The sequence below is a fragment of the Zonotrichia leucophrys genome, chromosome 4 (genome assembly GCF_028769735.1).
Source record: "Zonotrichia leucophrys gambelii isolate GWCS_2022_RI chromosome 4, RI_Zleu_2.0, whole genome shotgun sequence".
Classification (NCBI taxonomy): Eukaryota; Metazoa; Chordata; class Aves; order Passeriformes; family Passerellidae; genus Zonotrichia; species Zonotrichia leucophrys.
Window position 1 is genome coordinate 70389642 of NC_088173.1, and position 21823 is coordinate 70411464.

At 42.4% G+C, this 21823-nt stretch overlaps 1 protein-coding gene across 1 annotated transcript; it reads left to right on the forward strand.

The window, feature by feature from the left end:
* Positions 1–1109: 1109 nt before the first annotated feature.
* Positions 1110–21758, forward strand: M1AP (meiosis 1 associated protein). Its single transcript, XM_064712452.1, is given in 11 exon segments — positions 1110–1130; positions 1133–1222; positions 7619–7882; positions 11384–11566; positions 13083–13257; positions 18261–18434; positions 18994–19144; positions 19923–20064; positions 20584–20790; positions 21292–21447; positions 21612–21758. Coding segments are annotated over 11 exon segments (1710 nt in total).
* The last annotated feature ends 65 nt before the right edge of the window (positions 21759–21823 follow it).

The window sequence follows — 21823 nt, forward strand, 5'->3', positions numbered from 1 at the left end:
ACACACACACACACTCTCCCAGTGAGTTTTCAGGCATTTTTGAGGCTGTAAACTTCTTTTTTTGAGCGTCCACCTGCCCCCCTTGATTCTCTACCCATCCTTTCCCTCATGTCACAATGGATCTGGAAGTCAAGACGAAAATGCAAAGAGTAAACAGGAAAAACAACTCAAATCTCAATAATTCGATTTACAGTAAAAAATTGTTTACATAAATCCTGCAAAAACATTCCCCCTAGAGAAATCCTGGATTTCCTTTTGCAGTCACTGAACTGGCACAGCTGTGAACTGATGCCATGAAATTTTTATCTCGAAAATACACAGTTATCTTTCAAGGACGGATTTTTAAGAAATAAAGAAATTATACTTAAATTATTTTTATTTTTAACTTGATAACTCACTACTTGTGGCTTGCAATGTGAACTTTTTTATCTAATTACACAATACTACTTAAATCTATAAAGAATAGGGTGAAGAAGGACCAGCTTCTGCCTTTATTTTGGCTATATTTATTCTGCCTATATTCCTTATTCTGCCTATATATATATATATAACACAATTTTTATTTTGTTATATATATTACTATATTCTAAAACTTTAAGTTTTCTACTCTGTGATATTACACACTTTTATTTAAACAATGCACTCATAATCTTAGTTCTATCGTTTAATTTTGGAAGTCTTCTCTATGGCTTTAAGTTAAATGCAGTGTTCTTTTGGGGGTCAGTGCCTGTCAGCACAGAAAGTCTAAAATTCTCAGTAAATAGGGTTCCAATATTTAATAATTTTTTTCTCAAACGGGAATTTTCCAACTTTCCATCCCTTAATCGCTTCTGCATCTCCTGATCCCTCCAGACTCCTTGAAGAGCCATAAATTTCCAATCCCAAATTTCCAGATGTCCAAAATTCCATCTCCCTTTGGTTTTAATTGAGGCTGGCTGGGGTTAATTTTGTCAAAATTAACGTTTGGCTGATCGGATGGTGAAAGTAAAAACAATTAAACCAGTGCTGGATGCGCTGGGAGGGTCTCAAAATGCGATTTTTGGGAAATAGAGCGATCCCGGTTCTCCCGAGCATCCCAAATTGGGGATTGCGGGAAGCGCTCCTTGCGCATGCGCGGAGGCCCCGCCCGGCCGGAATCCACCCGGGATTCACCCGGGATTCACCCGGGATTTGGGCCAGGAGCGGGAAAACGGCCCCGCCCAGGTGGGTCCGAGCCCGGATGGCGGCAATCCCACGGGAACAGCCCCGGGAGGAGCCGGGATCGGGAAGCGCCGGCGGCGGCGGCCCCGGACAGGGCCCGGCCCGGCCGCGGACACGGCAGCGGGAAAGGAGCCTCGGCCCCGAATCCCTCAGGGAAAATCAATCCCAGATCCCTCAGGGAAATTCCGTCCCTGATTCCTCATGGAAATTGTATCCCAAATTCCTCAGGGAAATTCTGTCCCAAATCCTTCAGGCAAATTCGGTCCCCAAATCCCTCAGGGAAAATCCGTCCCAAATTCCTCAGGGAAATTCCATCACAAATTCCTCAAAGAAATTCGGTCCTGAATTCCTTCAGGGAAATTCGGTCCCTCAGGGAAATTCCACCCCAAATCCCTCAGGGAAAATCCAGCCCCAATCTCTCAGGAAAGTTTGGTCCCAAATCCCTCAGGAAAATTTGGTGCCAAATCCCTCAGGGAAATTCGGTCCCCGAATCCCTCCGGGAAATTCTGCCCCAAATTCTTCAGGGAAATTCCATTCCAAATCCCTCAGGAAAATTTGATCCCAAATCCCTCAGGGAAATTCAGTCCCTAATTCCTCAGGGAAATTCCACCCCAAATCCCTCAGGAAAATTTGGTCCCAAATCCCTCAGGGAAATTCAGTCCCTAATTCCTCAGGGAAATTCCATCCCAAATCCCTCAGGGAAATTGGGTCCCAAATTCCTCAGGGAAATTCTGTTCCAAATTCCTCTGGGAAATTCCTCTCAAATCCCTCAGGGAAACCCTTGTGAGGGTATTTGGGAGCTGGGAAGTGAAAAACATCACCCTCCCGTGGGAGTTGCTCCGTGGGAAGTTAATAATTAGTGCTCATTTCCTCTGTAAATGCAATTAAGGCATCCAAGGGCAGCAGCCTCGGGCACTGTTGGTGTGGAGCAAATTTGAATGAAAATGTGGGGGAAAACCCAGTTCAGGGATGAAAGGTGCACCTTACAAAACAGAGAGCAGGCAGAGGAGTTTATTCCTGGTTTTGCTTTAATTGCAGCACCAAAATGCCCCATCAAGGCCCCAGGCTGGGGGCAAAAGCTGGACCTGGTGCTTCCCTCCCCATCCATCCTTCCCACAGTGTCCAGTGCAGGGAAAATGGATGGCAGCAAGGAGAAATGTGTCTGGGAAACACAGGATGGGGTGTGAGGGAATATATCAGAGCTGCTGGTTTGCCCTGACACCCCCTGGGGGCTTGGCCACCCTTCAGGCACACACGGCTGTCCCAAGCCCAGTACAGCCCAGTACAGGTGTCCTAATCCCAGTACAGACCAGTACAAATGCCCTAATCCCAGTACAGCTGTCCTAATCCCAGTACAGCCCAGTACAGGTGTCCCAATCCCAGTACAGGTGTCCCAATCCCAGTACAGCCCAGTACAGGTGTCCCAATCCCAGTACAGGTGTCCCAATCCCAGTACAGGTGTCCCAGTCCATGTCCAGCTTTCCCAATTTCTGTACAGACTGGTACAGGTGTTCCAATCCCAGTACAACCCAGTACAGCTGTCCTAATCCCAGTACAGCCCAGTATAGGTGACCTAATACCAGTACAGGTGTTCCAGCCCCAGTACAGACTGGTACAAGTGTCCTAATCCCAGTATAGCCCAGTACAGCTGTCCCAATCCCTATCCAGCTGTACCAGTCCCAGTACTAGTGTCCCTATCCCTGTCCAGCTGTCCCAATCCCAGTACAGCCCAGTACAGCTGTCCCTGTCCCAGTACAGCCCAGTACAGCTTTCCCAGTCCCTGTCAAGCTTTCCCAATCCCAGTACAGCCCAGTACAGGGGTCCCAATCCCAGTACAGCCCAGTACAGCTGTCCCAATCCCTGTCAAGCTTTCCCAGTCCCAGTACAGCCCAGTACAGTTTTCCCAGTCCCAGTACAGCCCAGTACATCTCTCCCAGTCCCAGTCCATCCCAGCAGAGCTCTCCCAGTCCTTGCAGTGACCTCAAAAGCCAGAGCCACCTCGGCACACCCTGCTGTTCCAGGTGGGACAGGCCACAGGATTTCCTGTGGGGCAAATTCTGCCTTCCCTTGCTCCCAGGATCCAGCCACCACTAAGGGACTGTTGCTGCCTAAAGTTAAAAAAAAAAAAAAAAAAAAAAAAACCAAAAAGCAAAACACTACAGGAAATATGAAAATGTCACAGTAAGACTGAAACTTTACACTCTGAGGTCACATCCAGGGTAAAAGAGTTGAGGTTGTAGGAGCCATGGAGGACAATTCCAGCCCTGGGTGTATCCCAGGATTTTCCCTGCAGCCTCAGTGGTGATTCCCTGCCTGCAGCACACGCTGCCCATGGATTATTCAGGTTTTTATCCTGCCCATGGATGATGCAGGTTTGTATCCTGCCCATGGATAATGCAGGTTTTTATCCTGCCCATGGGTTATTCAGGTTTTTATCCTGCCCATGAATGATGCAGGTTTTTATCCTGCCCATGGATGATGCAGGTTTTTATCCTGCCCATGGATTATTCAGGTTTTTATCCTGCCCATGGGTTATTCAGGTTTTTATCCTGCCCATGAAGGATGCAGGTTTTTATCCTGCCCATGGATGATGCAGGTTTTTATCCTGCCCATGGATGATGCAGGTTTTTATCCTGCCCATGGATGATGCAGGTTTTTATCCTGCCCATGGGTTATTCAGGTTTTTATCCTGCCCATGGGTTATGCAGGTTTTTATCCTGCCCATGGATTATTCAGGTTTGTATCCTGCCCATGGATTATTCAGGTTTTTATCCTGCCCATGAATGAAGCAGGTTTTTATCCTGCCCATGGGTTATTCAGGTTTTTATCCTGCCCATGGGTTATTCAGGTTTTTATCCTGCCCATGAATGATGCAGGTTTTTATCCTGCCCATGGGTTATTCAGGTTTTTATCCTGCCCATGGATGATGCAGGTTTTTATCCTGCCCATGGATTATGCAGGTTTTTATCCTGCCCATGAATGATGCAGGTTTGTATCCTGCCCATGGGTTATTCAGGTTTTTATCCTGCCCATGAATGATGCAGGTTTTTATCCTGCCCATGGATGATGCAGGTTTGTATCCTGCCCATGGGTTATTCAGGTTTTTATCCTGCCCATGGGTTATTCAGGTTTTTATCCTGCCCATGGATGATGCAGGTTTTTATCCTGCCCATGGGTTATTCAGGTTTTTATCCTGCCCATGGATGATGCAGGTTTTTATCCTGCCCATGGATTATGCAAGAATTATTTTCTGGGTTGCAGGGTGTGTTTTGACAAGGTGTCAGCCTGGATTCATAATCAAGATGCCAGGGAAGATGGAGCAGCTGCCCCATGAGGATTTGTTATCCTGTCCATAATCTGATCACTGAGTTATTACAATTCCTAGAAATTGAATTCTGGCAATTCCAGCCTGTCACTCAAGCACCCTGATAGCCCAGCTCTCCTGGTGGGGTTTGAGGTGGCTCCTTTTCCACAGAATTCCACCTGGGAATTCTGCAGCAGTTTGTCCTTGCTCTGCTGCTCTCTTAAGATTTCATTCTCCTTTTTAGTGATTCAGGATTTAAAAATGACTTTTTTCTAAACTCCTACAGTGTTATAGTTCCTCTTCTTTTGAGAAAAAAAAAAAAAAAAAAACAAGAACCTCTAAAGGTTGTAATGAGTGATTTTAACACTAATATGAAGTGACAATTCTTGCAAAGGCTTGATGATTTTATGTCAATAAAAGCACAAGCCTAAAGCCATTTATTTATGATTGATTATAGCACTGATGAATAGAGTAACACATAATATCTTCTGGAATAATTTTGTTTCCAGTAGATTGATTTTCTGAGAACTCTTTATTCTTCTGTTCATCCTGACCTTTTTAAATAAATACCTTCCTTTCTAGGCTAGGTGGAAAAAGCTGTTCACACCAGATGCCATCCACACTGCACAGCCAGTTTATTCTTTAGTAAACCCTCATTTATACAGCCTGATTTCTTTTCCACATAAGAATATTCCTGTTTCTCAGGGATTTGAAGCTAACTCTGAAAATGGCACCTTTTAAAACCAATCATCCTCAATCCTCTTTAACCAGTGGCTTTGGTGCTACCTGGATATTATTTAATAATTTTTTTATAACAAACCAAGCACAAAGGATGATGTGCAACTGCAGAACGTCCTCAGCAGTCACAAATCACTCTCTATAAAGAAATTTCCTTTCTGCCTCTTTCTAGTTCTGCACAATTTGTGTCTCCTTGCATTGAGCAAAATGCACATCACCAGCCCTGACACCTGGAGAGTTCTGCTTTATTGAGCAATAACTTCATGTCAAACCAGCTGCCAGAACTCCGAGTTTGCCCAATTCTCATGGAATTGTGGAGGATCCCTTGGGATGGGCTCTGTCAGTCCACCCAATACCTAAATGAAAATGTCATTTTACCACAGAAATTTTTTTTTACCACAGAATTCCTCCATTCTCCAGCCTCTCTAGGGTTATAAAAGAGGTCAAATATTGTACAGAGAGATGCATTTAAATCACATTAATATTGCTAAGCAGAGATTAATTAAGACACCACAATTATGAAGAAATTAAATTTAATGGTAAGGACTTGATGAGGGATTTGTTTTAACAAAACCACTTTAAAATAAGCATAGTCCTTAATAATCCACCATTAAGCATCTTCCTCAGTGCAACATCCACACAGATTTTAAATACAGAGCTCTAAGTCAGTAAGAAAAATATTGCTCTCATTTAGGGCTCTGCACAGGAATAAATGTAGATGGAGAATGAGCAGCAGCTCTGCAGTAATAGTCTGGAAATACAAATAAGTAGAGAGCCAAGAATGAGAGAATTCATTCAAAATTAGGAAAACTCTCTCTGCTTCAGCATCAAAGATCATTTTCCTCTCTGAAACCAATGCTAAGGCCCAGCTCTTGTGGATTTCTGACAGGATGGGTTTTGTTTCCTTGTTTGAGGAAGCTCTGGGGGCTTGCAGGGTTCAGTAGCACTGAAACCTCATCAGAAAAAAATTCAGCCAGACAATTCCATTCCCAGATTCAGTGCAGTAATTGAGTAAACTCTGCTGGAAATTGAAAAGCTTCAGGAGAGACACTGATTGAAGTGATATCTGGCAGTTTTGCATTTGACAATCAAGTTATACCAGAGGACTAAACAAAGCAAGATACCTCCATGATCTATATCTGTATTTATAACATTTTCAGCAGCTCTGTAATATTAATCCCAGTTTTGAAATTCAGGCCGTGATCACTCTTGTTTTGCCTGCACTGACAGGCATCCTAAGGAATCCTAGAAATTCAGATTTGGTTTTTTTTTTCTGATGATTTTTCAGCCAGATAAAAACTCATTCTTGCTCTTCCCAAGCCTCACAGAAATTCTTACTCCAAAGTGCTGGAGGCTGTAGGAAATGCAGGATCTTGTCTCCTTGGAGACCATAAAAGAGCTGTTTGTGAGAGCTGAGCACACCCCACAAATGACAGGCCAGAGCCCAACTGTGTAAATCCTTCCAAAAACTTTTACTCATTCTGCTGGGAACAAAACTGTAGGGTGAAAAAATTATCCCTGTTCATAACAAGATGTGTGCAGTTATACCAACACTTTTCATTTTTGAAGACTTTCCTGTATTTTTACAATTTTGGAAGTTTTCTCTGTGGCTTCAGGTCAAATGCAGCGTTCTCTTGGGGGTTGTCCGGTTATCTCGGCTGTTTGAGGGGCCTGGAAAGGCCCGGGGTGGCCTTGGGGCAGCCCGCGTATCGAAGGACGAGAAGAGGCTTCAGTTCTTCTTTCTGGTTTTATGTTTATTAATTGTTTATCTAAAAGATGTTCTTTCAGCCGAACAGAGCTCTGCTCAGCAGTCAGCCATGAGCACACTATGCTGTCCTCCGGACAGCCACGTATCTTTATACCCATTGTTACGTGTACAATATTTATCATTTCTCCCCAATACCATTTATTCTTATAACTCGGTGCACTCTCAGTAATAACCAATCCGAAGGTGCCACCGTGGCCAAAGAAGATGGAGGAGAAGAAGAAGAAGAAGAAGGACAGGACACGCCCCAATTCCTCCATCTTACTCCTCTAAACCCCCCTGTACATAAATCCTAAACCCTGTGTCTCACCCTCTAATTAGCTAATCTTTTCGCCATTCACCCCGGCGAAGTCCTCTTATCTTCATAAAGGTGTCGTCTCCCGTGTAGTCCTGCCACCAGACACTTCTGGCAACATTCCAGGACTCCCGGGCCCCCCAAGGGTGGTCTCGGAGGCCCGGCATCCCAGGACACAGATCCTGAGATCCCACAGGGGGTCAGTGTTGTTAGCACAGAAAGTCTGAAATTCTCAGTGGTTTTATCAGATTTCTGACAGAGAGCCTCGCTCATTGCTGTTCTTTATTGTTCAGGTACATCACCGTGCACACAACAGCCACGTGCAGAAGCCATGAATTCCAGAAAACTCCCCTCAGAAGCACGGAGAGCTTTCCCTGCTGCCAAGTCCCCCAGCCAGCAGCCATCCCACGTGCTGGTGGTGGATGCCACCTGCCCGGGCTGGGCCAGCACCTGCTCCGTGCTCTCCGAGGCTCTGGAGAACGTCCTGTGCCTGGCCTGCGGCCTGGCAGGGCCCTGCAGGGTGCCCCTGCTCAGCCTCTACGTGGTGCAGCCCCAGCAGGAATGCCTGCTGCCCTTCACGGTATGCTGGGGAAAAAATAATTTATTCTTTCTCTCTAAATTCAGATCTAAAAATCTGTATGGAAATTCACGTCTTCAAAATCGGCCGTTCGCAGAGCGATCGTTTCGCCGTGAGGTGAATTTCGTGAAATGTTATAAATTTCATCAAGCTGAAAAGGAGCAGGGTCATTTTGGATCTGTCAACCTGATCAATTCAGTTTTGTGCTCTTCCTTCCTAAAACATCTGGTTTGGAGTATCTGTTGCACCTTTTGTGGGCTGCTTTGTGCTGTGCTGCTTCTCTGTCAGAATTATCACACACAGCTCGAGCTGGACAAATATTACCAATGTGTGAGAGGTTCTAGACATTGAAGGGGAAATGTGCAGAATTTAAAAAAAAATAAAAAAAAAAAAATCTGTGCTGAATATATTACCAGTAAGTGAGAGGTTCGAGATATTGAAGGGGAAAAGGGGTGGAATAAAAAAAAACATTATACATAAATATATATATGTATCTGTATATATACATATATATATGTATATGTATAAATATAATCATGTATGTATGTATATATATATACACATATACATACATGATTATATTTATATATATAAATATTATATTATATTACATTATATTATATATAAATATATATATTATAATTATATCTATATTATATTTTGTATATTATATGTTATATATTATATATTATATATTATATATTATATATTATATATTATATATTATATATTATATATTATATATATTATTATATATATAATTATATATTATAATTAAATATGATCTGTGCTGAATATATTACCAGTATGTGAGAGGTTCTAGATATTGAAATGGAAAGGGGCATAATTAATATTTATTTATTTATGTCTGTGCTGAATATTATTATCAAAATAAATAATAGATAGATAGATTTATATATATACTATATATATTATATTATTTATTTATTTATTTATTTATTATTTATTATTATTATATATATAATATATCAGTGCTGAATTTGAGAAACTTCCAGATGATTCTGTGATTTCAGGGAAACTCCTGTAAGATTAAATCCAATTCTAAACCCAGCATTGGCAAATCTACCAGTATTAACCATGTTCCTAAGTGCCACATCCACACAGATTTTAAATATGGAGATCTAAGAACAAATATTGCTCTCATTTAGGGCTCTGCACAGGAATAAATGTAGATGGAGAGCGAGCAGCAGCTCTGCAGTAATAGTTTGGAAATACAAATATGCATCTAAAAGTTCACAAGAATTTTTGAAATCATCCTGTTAGAAATAATCACACTGAGCACTGCCATTTACACAGCATCAGTGTAAACACACAGGATTAACCCTTCCATTTTATGGTGGAAACATTCTGAAGAGTTTTGTCAAGTCTTCACATCTTGAGGAAAATAAAAAGCCAGAGGTCCAGAGTAAATTAGCAAATGTGATCTGCACGAAGACTCTGGCTAATGGGGGTGTTTGTTTGGTAGGAAAGGTTATAGATAATGTGACAAGGATAATCTTGTGACTGCTGCTCCTATCAGCTGTCTTTTTTATTTAAACAACAATTCCTCATTTCCATAGTCACAGTTTTTAAAGGCAGAGGAACCCTTAGATCACTGTTTTGTATGTTCACATCACAGGCTATTATATTTCCCTAAAGTACCCCTATTTCATTAAAACTTCCTTCCAGAAAGCCATCTAGTTTTGTTCTGAAGACAAGATGGGTAATCAAGTACTTCTCTTGAGAATTTCATCCAGTGGTTAATAACTGTCATTGTGAAACCTGTACCTGGTTCCTAATTTGCATTTATTTGCTTTATCCTCCAGGGATTTCTTAATATTGAAGAACATGCTTTTATTTTATCCTTTGAGTAGGTTCCTTCTCTGTTCTGGCTGGTAAATCAAGAACAAATGATAGGTTAAACTGTAAAACATTTTTACAATGATTTTAATAATTCCCAAGCCATTCTTTGTATTCACTCTGCTGATTTTTGGGTGCTACATTCCAATAGCAGACATCAGCTGCTGTACTGAAGCTGTTCCTCAGAGCTATGTTAGACAAATCATGAAGTCAGGAAAGCCCCAGAACTGAAAATAGAGATGGGGAGAGTACATGGGGAAGTGTCACACACACTTACCCTGGGTTTAACCTTTCCTCTGTGCTGGTTTCTGGTCTCTGTTCCCACTGTAGCAGAGTCCATAAAGCCTCCCTGGAAAGGGCAGGGAGGGCAAAGAAAGAGAAGCCAGAATGAAAGTGGATAACTCTGGGGGAGAATAAATGGTGGCAAGATAAAAAATCAGCACTGAAGCATCAAAAAATTGAATGTGGCACTGAGTAAGGACTGAGCAGAGCCTTTGCAGCTTCCCACTCAGTCCCACTGACAGCCCACCCTGCAAACCAGGGCTCAGGGCTGCTTCAGTGACCCAGAGCTCCTCACACCTGAAGGAAAATGAGCCAAATGTTCACCTGCTGCCTCTTCAGTGGGGAAGGTGACCTCTGGCAGCAGTGTCTTGTACTGCTTTAAATAAATTAATATTAATTTAAATAAATAAATAAAAAATTAAAATTTAATTTAAATAAATAAATTTTGTAGAGTTCACTCAGTATCTTTCCTGTGGCCACAATGTACCAGTTTAGCTGCTGAGTTCTTGGTGAGGCTCAGGTGAGTTGACTTCTCTGTGACCACCAGCCTTCCTCCACATTATGCAGAGGTATTTCATGTTGTTTTATTATTTATAGAGGTATTTTATGTTGTTTTATTTTATGTTTATTTTTTATGTTGTTGACACCAGGTGTCTTGGTTTGAAAAGCCAGGTGTCTGCTAAGGAAGACAGGAGCCTTCCTTGAAATGATAAATGTAAACCCCCTCCTCCAAATTATTATAATTTTGAAATTAAGGGGCTCTCAGGCAAAGATATGGGAGTAGGAATAATGGCTCTTTACTAGGAAAATTAAAAATACAAATGCAATAGTACAAACAAAATAAAACAAACCACTGACAGAGAGAGAATACAACCTGTCCCTGTGTGTCAGGGCGGTGTCCCAGCCCCATCCCATGGGGGCTCAGCCCTCCTGCAGTGCCAGCTGTGGCTCTGCTGCAGCAGGGATCCTGCACAAGGGGGGAGTTTTCCTCTGCAGCTCCAGGGCTGCTGCAGATGGGCCTGGGCTCCCTCTGGCAATGCAGGGCAGCAGAAAGCTGCTCCTCTGGCAATGCAGGGGGCAAAGGCTGCTGGGGTGTCCCAAACCTCAGATTGGATCCAGGCAGGAATGCTTGGCTCCTCCCCTGGGCGGAGCATCTCCCCATGGGATGCTGGAATTTGATCAGCCCTGCAGGGACACTCACTGGCCATGGACAGAAGATAATTAATAATTAATGGCCTATTAACAGAAAATATCTCCTGGAGGGAGGATTGGCTGTGGAACAGATACAGAAAACTGCCCAATGAACAGAAGATAACAGATGGTGACCCCATCCTTTCCTGCCCCCTGAACCCTGTTTTGCAGCAAGTGAAAGAAAACTTTGCCCGAGTTCAAGCCTGCATTTCAGAGCTCCGCTCGCTGCCAGCTGAAGGCTGCTTCCCCCAGGGGGTGAATGGAGTGCTGCAGGCTGTGCAGGATGGATTGCAGCAGTTCAAGCAGTACAGCAGGCACACAGCAGCAGGAGGCTCCACAAATAGTTCTGTTGAGGTAAGGAAATGCTGGGAGGGGAGTGGGAGCCATCCCACATCGTTGTGGTTTATAAATGTGTATTTAATGTGCAGTGAACATGCACAAAAATTTAGGTATTCAGCACACTAGATGTTACAGAGATCCACTGTCCATAAGTCCTGAAATCAAGTCCTCAAATCCCTTGGACAGATTCCTGTGGAAAAGGGGACACATCTAGGGAAAGCTGTGCTGGTCCAGGATCTGATAGGTTTTGGTGGATTTGGGTGGCTGTGTTTTCAGCTCTAAATGTGTGATTTTGCATAAAGGGGAGGGAAGCTGCCAATAACACATGAGAGCAGATGTGTGAATGCAGAAAGCAGAGCAAGGTTCACAGGAGGAAGTATTTTTTTAAATAGTAACTGACATGATAGGACAGGGAGTTATTGAGGGGAAAGGACTCACACAGGAGTGGTGTTTTCCTCTGGACAGCAGAAAATATCAGCTCCAAACAATCCTGCATTTCAGGGTCCACCTGCCAGTCATAAAAAACAAATTGAGATTGCCACAAGTGAAATTTGCCCAGTCTTTCTGCTTTGTTTAAGTCCTTAAACCCTTCCAGAGTCTCACAGAGTCACTCTGTGATCAGGCTGCAATTGAGACTCACTCCCAGTGTCTGCCCAGGAAACTTTTCTGCCTTTCTTGGGGCTTTAAGGGATTTTTCCTGATCATTTGAAAGGTGATTTGTGCTTTAAAGCTGGGAGCATGCTTTGGACACAAGACATTTTTTGACACACAACAAAATCCAGGACATTTTCTAGTACACTTGAAGGAACAAGCTACATTAAAAATTCAGTTAATCCATAGATACAGGGAGTTTTTACTCCCCTAAGCAGTCCTTCTAGATTATGCAATTATTCTTCTAGTTCTTCTAGATTATGCAATTTTATTGTACTTCTCTTTGCAAGGGGATGTAAGAAATGCTGCAGGGACAGGCTCTGCTCACTGACAGGCAGGAGGGAGTTTTACCCTTACAAAAGGCCAAAAAAAAAGTTTCAAAAAAGGCCTCTTTCTGCTCCAGATACTTAAGTGATTGCAATTTCTCTCCTCTCCCCATCACAAGCATTTTTTTATGCAGAGTAAGTTGAATTTTTGTTTCCTTTTCTCACTATCAGACCAAAACTGGGTGGTGGGAATCCCACCTACTGCTGCTCTCTTTGGAAATATCTTTAGGATAGACTGGATACATAAAAAAAAAAAAAAAATTGAAATTCCCATTCAGCTTTCAAGGGAGAAGGCCAAGTTTAGTTTCTTTGAACTATAATTAATATACAAGTCCCTTCTTACAGAGATTCAGTGATCACAAGTGCAAAGCACATTTCATATTGGCTTAAATGTGAGCCAAAACTCAAAAAATAAAAAGCTTATAAATCTTCTTTTGATATTTCAGTAAGATTTCTCCTCTCTCCATAGTGAGACCAGTGCTACCCAACATCTTCACCTCCCAAGAGAGAATTGGGGTAGAGGCAGCTTCTTCAAGCTCTGATTTGTGTTCCAGATCACAATTCTGACCAGCCAGCCCAGCAGAGACATGGTAAAGCAGCTGGAAAAGAAGTTACAAGACATAGACCTGGTGAGCCTGAGAAGAATACAGGTCATTGAGGTGGTGAAGAGAGATTTCCTGCAGCCTGAGGATGTGGAGCAGTGTGTGCCAGCAGAGGAGCCCAGCAGTGGTGAGTGGAGGGCATTTTTAGGGAAGTTATGGCTTTGGGCAGCACAACAATCCAATATCTGCCACTTCCTTTGGGCCATTTAATGTCCCTTGGGTCAGTGGGGATTGCTGTGCCTGGAGGAAATTTGTAGCACAGAACTTCTTGGTGATTGTAGAACTTACAGATCTCATGCATTGTTGGAGTCCTGGGTGCTGAGAATTTTAGATTTTCTGTGCTGACAGGCTCTGACCCCCAGGAGAACACTGAATTTAACCAGAAAGCTTCCAAAATTAAATTATAGAACTGTGATTGTGGACGTGGAGTTTGAACAGAAATGTGTAATATCACAGGGTGGGAAACTTAGAGTTTAAGGGTTTAGAATATATCAACAAATATAAATGAAGATGGAAGTTTTAGGGTGGACACTGGTTCTTCTTCTTCACCTTCTTCTCTATGGGTTTGGATGGTTTTGTGTCATTGGACAGAAAAGCCCACATTGAGGACTTTGAGTGATTAGTTATTGGGTTAAAAGTGAAAATATTTTAGATGTCATTTCTTAGCCTTCAAAGACCTTGCAGAGAAAGATATGGGGCCATTTTGTGCCTGGTTAGTGAAATGCTGCAGAACTCACTGCTGAGAGACTGAAACACAGATAAGAAATAATAAACATCTGAGTTTATTATTTCTTATATATAGAAATAACTTCTATTATATATATTTTATATAATATATATATAATATAGATATATAATATCTATTATATATATATTTCTTATATATAGAAATAACTTCTATTATATAGAAGTTATTATATAGAATTAATATTATATAGAAATAACTTCTCAAGGGCTTCAATCCCAACCTTGACAGAAAAAAGAAGCCAAGAACTGGCAGTGTGTCCCTTCAGCTCTTGGTGTTATTTAAAATTCATGTGTGAATTTTACTCACTGTGGGGGTTAAAGGGAAAAAGGCATCGAGGTTTGGGGGTAACACATCTGAGCATGGAGGAAAGCAGCAGCAGGAGGCAGGAACTGCATCAAAGACAAAAAAAACAGCTCATGAAGAGGCTTGGTGAGTGACAGTAACTCTTCCCAGCAATGTGCAGCCTGGGAGAGAGGATTATATGGGGTTTTTTAAGTTTTGAATGAATGAGAGACAGGATTTCTGAGATTTTTAGGTGATGTGGTTTGTTTTTCTTATCTTCTACATGGGCAGGAAGGATGAGTTCAGCTCACATCCTTACAGCATGGTTTAGAAGGCCATAAGACCTTTAATCACAACATTTTTTAAGGACTTATTGACTAATAAAACACTGCAATAATAAAGGATATTTATGGTTTTGACCCAACCCTTAAATGTTTTATCTTATGGACTCATGCTGCAGGGTAAGTTTTCTCAGCTAATCATTTATGACACACAAACTCACAGTACTGCACTCTAATTTCTTTGTTGACCTTGGTAGCTACTTTAATTTTGTCTCTATCTTAAACCCTAAAACTCTCAACTTTCTTTTGCTTAGCTTAACATGTCTTTGCTTTAAACTATAAATCCAAACTCTTACTTTTAGCACTTAAGTTTGGAAACCTTTTCTGAAGTCTCAGATCAAATCTTGTGTTTAATTCTAAGCTTTGGCTTACAGGCCCAAAATTCTGAAATTCTCTGTATTTCAGATTCCAGCAGGATTAAAAGGGTTATTTCTGTTTTTTACTGAGGGACAGACAGAGTTATTTGTTTTTTGCTGTTTATTTTCTTTCATGGCTGCAGCAAATTTCTGTTCAGTTTTCCCAGTAGGGATTGGGAATCCTGCAGGGAAGCCTTGGAAGCCCCAGCTCACAGAGCAGGAGATGCTCTGGGCCTCTCTGTCTCAGGGCTGCTTCAGGGAATGCAAAACCCCACCCAAATTATTTCTAAATGTGGATTTTTGAGTAGCCCTTTCATCCAGTAAATGGAATAAAAATATAAATGTGGACATAAAGGCCACTGAAATGTCAAGGGATGAAATTCTCATTTTCTGAGGGGATGAACTATTTGCTCTCTAAGAAAAGTAACAGGGGATGAATAAGTCAGATAATTGGGAAGATGAGCCCAACTGGTTTATGACACCCACAGGAGCTCCCTCCTTCTGCTTCAGAAAAATAAAAATCCATTCTCCTATAAAAAAAATTACAGTAAACAGCATTGAATTTGCAAGATCCAGTGTACAGGAAGTGCAAGATTGGTGCTGTGTTGAACTAGAAAATAAATATTGTGATGCAACACTTCACCAAGAGCTTCATTTCACTGAGGATATTTCTTCCATTCGTTTATTTAGGGGTTATTTGAACCTACTCACATTTTTAATATCCAGAGCAGATCAGGATATTCCCTCCATAGGCTCATTCCCAGGTCAGTGCAGCTGGAAAAGACTTCAGGAGTTTGAAAACCTCACATGGGCAAATCTTGGAGCAGCTTTGGACATGCTGAGGTCTCAGAATCAGAGCAAAGGGATTTAATTAAAGCCAACAGAGAGCAGGACATTTGAGGTGGGAATAATCTGGGGGAGTAATCAAGAGGATGCCTGGCCTTTGCATGGACTGGTCTCTACTTATTAGTACTTAAATAATAATAATAATAATAGTAATAATAGTAATAATAGTAAGAAGAAGAAGAAGAAGAAGAAGAAGAGGAAGAAGAAGAAGAAGAAGAAGAAGAAGAAGAAGAAGAAGAAGAAGAGGAAGAGGAAGAAGAAGAATTATATTCTATGTATTACACATATTGTATTATAATCATATTATAATTATATATATTATAAACATAATTATAATCTTATTATAAGTATACAATATTAATGCAATCAATATATTAATATTATAATAATTATAATCATCCTCACCACTATTATATTTATTATTAATGATTTATTATATATATTAAAATGCTATTATGATTATATTGTATATTTAAAAATATATAAAATATATATTGTATATTAAAAATATAATGATACTACTATTATCATTATATAATATTAATTTTATACAATAAATATATTACTAGTATTATCATCATCACCACCATTATAATTATTATTAATAATCTATTATATACATTACAATTCTAATGTATTATATTTATATTAAAATTCTATTATATATTAAAATAGAATTATACTATTATTATAATTATATAATATTAATTTTACGCAATAAATATATTATTATGATAATTATTATAATAACTATTATTATCATTATTATTAGTTATATATCATTATTATTAACAATAAATAATTCTACATCACAGTTCTATTGTATTGTAATTATAGTATAATTATATTGAATTATAAAATATCAATATAATTAACTTATTTTTCTATTATAATTATATAACATTAAGTCTAGTATTTTATTATTATTATTATTATTGTTGTTGTTGTTGTTGTTGTTGTTGTTGTTGTTGTTGTTGTTGTTTTTATTGTTATTATTTCTCTCCCCCTGCCCCATCCCACTCCCTGAGAGCAGCTGAGCCTTGCCAGACCCTTTGCTAACAAAGGTGAATATTTGCATGTGCTGGAGATAACAGCTCCCAGCTCTTTCTCTTTGATAAAAACAAACAACCAGTCCTGCAGATAAAGCAATAATACATTTTTTGTGACCCCAGCCCATGTTCTGCAATCCCAGGGCTCCTTTCTCTACCTGGCTCTGCTCTCCAGGAACTTTGGAACCCTCTGCACAGGAGATTTTGGCACCCCAACCTGCTTTTCCTAATGAATGCAGTGAATTTCTTTTAAAATTGTCATGTCATGTGCCAACTGCAGATGTGTAAGTGATTAAAAAATTAAGAAAATAAAACCAGGAAAATATTTACTGAGGGAGGAACTGAAGCATGTACCAGCCCCAAAACACAAATATTTCCCTTTGTCAGCTGTGTTTTGCTGTTTGTAAAAGTTAATCACATGGATTTCCTGGAGCTGTTAATGCCCACTTCAGTGCACATCCCTGAGAGAATCCCAAGTTCTAAAATCTGTAGGGAATGCACCCAAAACAGGATCATCCTGCAGCAGTGAATTCTGCAGGGAAATGGGAGCAAAACTCAGGGCAAGGGGCTGGAGGTGGGCACAGCTCAGTTCATGAAGAGCAGCTTCCAACTTAAAAAAAATAAATAAAAGTAGTAAAGAACTAAAAAAAAAAAATAAAGGAATTAAATCCTGGCAGCCAGGAATGGTCAGAAAGGACAAGGAAAGGTTTTTAGTAGCAGTGTGGAAAATCTCCTGTTGTGAGAGGGAGCTGAGTTTGCTTTGCTGCAGACAAACAACCACCATAATCTCTGCCTCAAGGCTGGCAGGGGGGGACAGTCAGAAAGTGTGGGGACAGTCAGAAAGTGTGTCCTGCAGAGCATCTGAAGAATTACAGCCATTACAGGAGTCCTGGATTATTTACCAGCTAGAAATTATTTCATTTCTGGGGATTTTTCTTTGGTTTGGGGTTTTAATTAATGCGTTTGTTATTTTTGCCAAATGGCATTGGAAATGAAAAGATTGCTCAGTGTAGAAGTATGCAGCACTGTTTTTTAATCCCCTTGCTGGCCTGGTAAAAACAAGGGGTGGAAAAATGTTATTTCTGCTATTTATTCCTCTTCTGAGAAAGCCTTTCCACATCCTGGCTATGGTAAAGCTATTAGTGCTACCACACTGCACCTTCTGGGTTTACCAGTGGTTATATTGCACATCTTATTCAATTTGCAAAGTTTTTTTTTTCCTTCCCTTTATTTTATTTATCCCATTTTATTTTTATCTGATGGACTTCAAGTAGCTTCTCATGTGGATGCACCTTTGAGATATTGTTTGTGGGTGGTTTGGGGTTTTTTTTGAGGGTTTATCTTGTTTACATCCTGCCTAACTCTGCTGTCCAGCCTACATTTCTCCATGCTTAAAAGTTGTTGCTACATCAAACCACATTTGTCTGCACCTCCAACAAAGGAGTTTAACAAATGGAATTGAAATATTGGTGCTTTTTCACCTATTTTTTTTTTCTTTTTTCCTGCAGATATGGCAATCCTGGGAATGGACATTGAGGTGCAAACTGTAGAGGACAATGTCATCAGCCTGGAGATGCTGTTCAAAACCTGGCTCCATGACCATGGCACAGAGAGGGAACAGCTCCATCTCCTCCTTCCCTCGGGAGGTTTTGGCCACTCTGCTGCACCCAAGAACACCTTAAGTATTTCATTTTCTCTCCCCTCTGCTCCCCTTTCAAGGAGTTCCTGAATCCCTCAGCCTTAAAAGTTACCCAGGATTGTGCTATGGGCACCTTCCCTCCCATTTAGAAACCCAGATGAGGTCTGGGCATCATTTGGAAAATCATCAGGTTTACAAAGCTGCTTTTTGCTGCCTCAGCTGCTGAGGCTGCAGTTGTTTCCATTCTGCAGCAAAAACGTGCCTGGAGGGGCAAGTGAATTTACAGCCACGTGGGCAAGGTAAAAAGGAGCCTTGAGAGCTGAATAGCCCTAAAAATTGTGTTCAAAACAGAGTCTGTGCCAGAGCTGCACTTCAATAAAGGCTCTTACACAGAGCTCCTCTTAAATAAAGGCTGTTTTACAGAGAGGTGCACTTAAATAAAGGCTGTGTTGCCCCTATAAAGGGACTTGGGGACAGGTTGATGCCTTGTGCCAGGCTTTGGTATTTTCCTTCCCCCGATAGTTGCTAGAAAACATTAATTTTTAAATGTCATGTGCTAAACATTGCCCATCCCAGCGACCTAAACCATTCTGCTTTCCCAGTGTGCCTGAAGTGTGATTTGCAGGAGAGGCTGCTGGACCCAGCCCTGCTTTTGGGGACATCTGATGGCCCTGGGAGAGCAGCAGATGCCAGCTCTCCCTGGCATGTGACAGCCTGGCCCTCCCCAGCTCTGCACAAACTCCGGGTGCTCAAGTGAGTGGTGCTCCTTGTCTTCCACTGGGGGAGGGTGTGAGAAAAGCTTCACTTTCCTGGGGCCTGCTGACATCACCAGGAGGCTCTGGGGTGCTGGGGAGCCAAATTCTGCTGTGAAAAACCCTCAGTTCCATCATGGAACAGCACAGCCCATGTGCAGACCACAGTCACACCTGGGGTCACCACAGCACTCTGAGGGTGACACCACAGATGCCATTGCTGCTAAAGTTCTTTCGCCCCAGTGAAATGTTTAATTGCAATAATTCTCCTCTCTCATTACCTAATGAGGCCTCAGTAATTAACTGGATGTCAGAAACTAAGGAAAGCCTCACAGTGCTGTGATTTCACCCAAGAATTCACTTTCCTGGCAGCAGTTCAGGGCAGAGCACAGAGATGCTCTCCAGTGTCTTTATAAGAAAAAACAGGATAATTTTTCATGGAACAGCACAGCCCACGTGCAGACCACAGTCACACCTGGGGTCACCACAGCACTCTGAGGGTGACACCACAGATGCCATTGCTGCTAAAGTTCTTTCACCCCAGTGAAATGTTTAATTGCAATAATTCTTCTCTCTCATCACCTAATGAGGCCACACCAATTAATTTGGTATCAGGGCCTAAGCAAAGCCTCACAGTGCTGTGATTTCACCCAAAAATTCACTTTCCTGGCAGCAGTTCAGGGCACAGAGATGCTCTCCAGTGTCTTTATAGGAAAACCAGGGTAATTTCTAAGCTGTCCTTACAATGCTGAGCACTACCATGAGCTGTGTCCTGGCAGGGCTCTGAAGTCTGAAGGGGTCTGTGAGTCTGTGCTCTATGGGCTGCCCTTCATCATCAAACCCACAAGCTGCTGGCAGCTGGACTGGGATGAACTGGAGACAAACCAGCACAGCTTCCATGCTTTGTGTCACAGCCTGCTGGTGAGTGTGTGAAAAGGGCACTGTGATGGGGAGGGATGGCCAGGGAAGGGGACAGTGAGTGCACACCTTGTAACACCTGTCTGGAAACATTTTAAAAGCCCCAACATCATCTCATGGGCCAGAGTTGGGCTTGTATATCTGCTGGGAAGATGCTACAGCTCATCAGAGCTTAGGGAAGACCCTCAAACCTACCAGAAATGAGTGTTTGGAGGTGTGAAGTGCAAATGCCAGGGTTGGAGTTAGACTTGAGATTTCAACAGCAAAATATAAATAACCAAGGCTTTGACTGTGGAGAACTGGCTGTTTCTGACAAGCTGCAAACCAAAACTGAGTGTTTTTAAGAATTGACTTGCTAAAAAAAAAAACCAACTAAATGTCATATTGTCCTCAGCCCTGCTGCAGAATAGTTTCCCTTCCTATGGGTGAGTGTGCCTGCCCTGAGCCCACGGTGGCAGTGCTGAAGGAAGTGGCTGTGGCTGTGGCTGTTGCTGTTGTTCACACCTGGATTTTACCCTTTAGAAAAGGAAGTGGATGCTCCTGGCCAGGCAGGAACCCCAGAACGTGGGACCAAACTGGAACGTGGTGGTGCACCCCTATTATGTCATTGTCCCCTCTGACTCTGCCACTCTGCTGGTGAAAGCAGTGGCCATCAGAGAGCTCCTGCTGCCTTCAGCCTTCCCAGCCCTCCTGGCTGAGCACCCCGAGCGAGTCAGGGGCCCCATCGAGGTGAGTCACTCGTTATCAGCTCTCCTTATCACCTCTGCAGATAACGAGAGAAGGAAATGGCTGTGACAGTGTCTCGTGACACTGTGTGATGCTGCACTCCAGAGCTCCTTCCCAGCACACAGCTTTCTCCAATGCCTGTCCTTGGGAGCAATGCTGGTGTCTGCTGGGGGGGAAGAGGCCTTGTGAACCAGAATTGGGAGTGACAGTGCCCAGAAATGGAGTTCCAGCTTGCTGGATTCTGGGCATGGAAAAGGGTAGGACTGTATCCTGCAAGGAGATGTTTAAATCCATTAAGATCTGTCTGGAGATGCCTCTTGTTCTATACACATTATGGTTTGCAGCACAGCCAAAAATCCCTTCACCTTTCACTGCAGGGTGGCTGGTTTGGAGTGTCTACAACCCTGTCCCCGAAAAAGAAACCAAAAAAACCACAAACATGCAAACCCCACGGCTTCCACCTGTCACATCCTGTAGCAAACTCAAGCTCTCTCTTCCAAGCAGAGTGCCCTGAACAACTTGGAAGTGGAAGTTGCTTACAACCCCTTGCACCTGAAGAGCAACCTGTACAAATACCTGAAGAGCTCCTTGTACAAACCTCCCCACCGGCAGCAGCCCCAGCCCCGGGAGCAGCGCCCGGAGCGCCACCAGCCCAGGCAGGTGAGTCCTGTGTGTGAGCAGCCTGGAGGGGCTCTGATGTCCCCTCCTGGCCAGACTCCAGCAGATTGTGCCCTCCTGGCCACATTCCTGCAGGAATCCCAGCAAGGTGAGGCACAGCCAGCACCTCCTCACACAAGGATTTGTGTTTTGTCCCTGTCTTGCAGCCTCAGAGCAGAGCCAAAGCTGCAGTGGCTCCCCTGCTGATGGCTCCCTCTCCACTTCAGACATCCAGACCAGCAGCAGCAGCAGCCAGGAGAGGCTCCTGTGAGGGCTCCCTGCTGCCCAAGGAGTATGAGGAGTTCCTGCAGTGAGCACAGCCACAGCTCCTGGCTCAGCAGCTGGCCGGATGTGGTCAGGCAAGACACCGAGCTTGGCC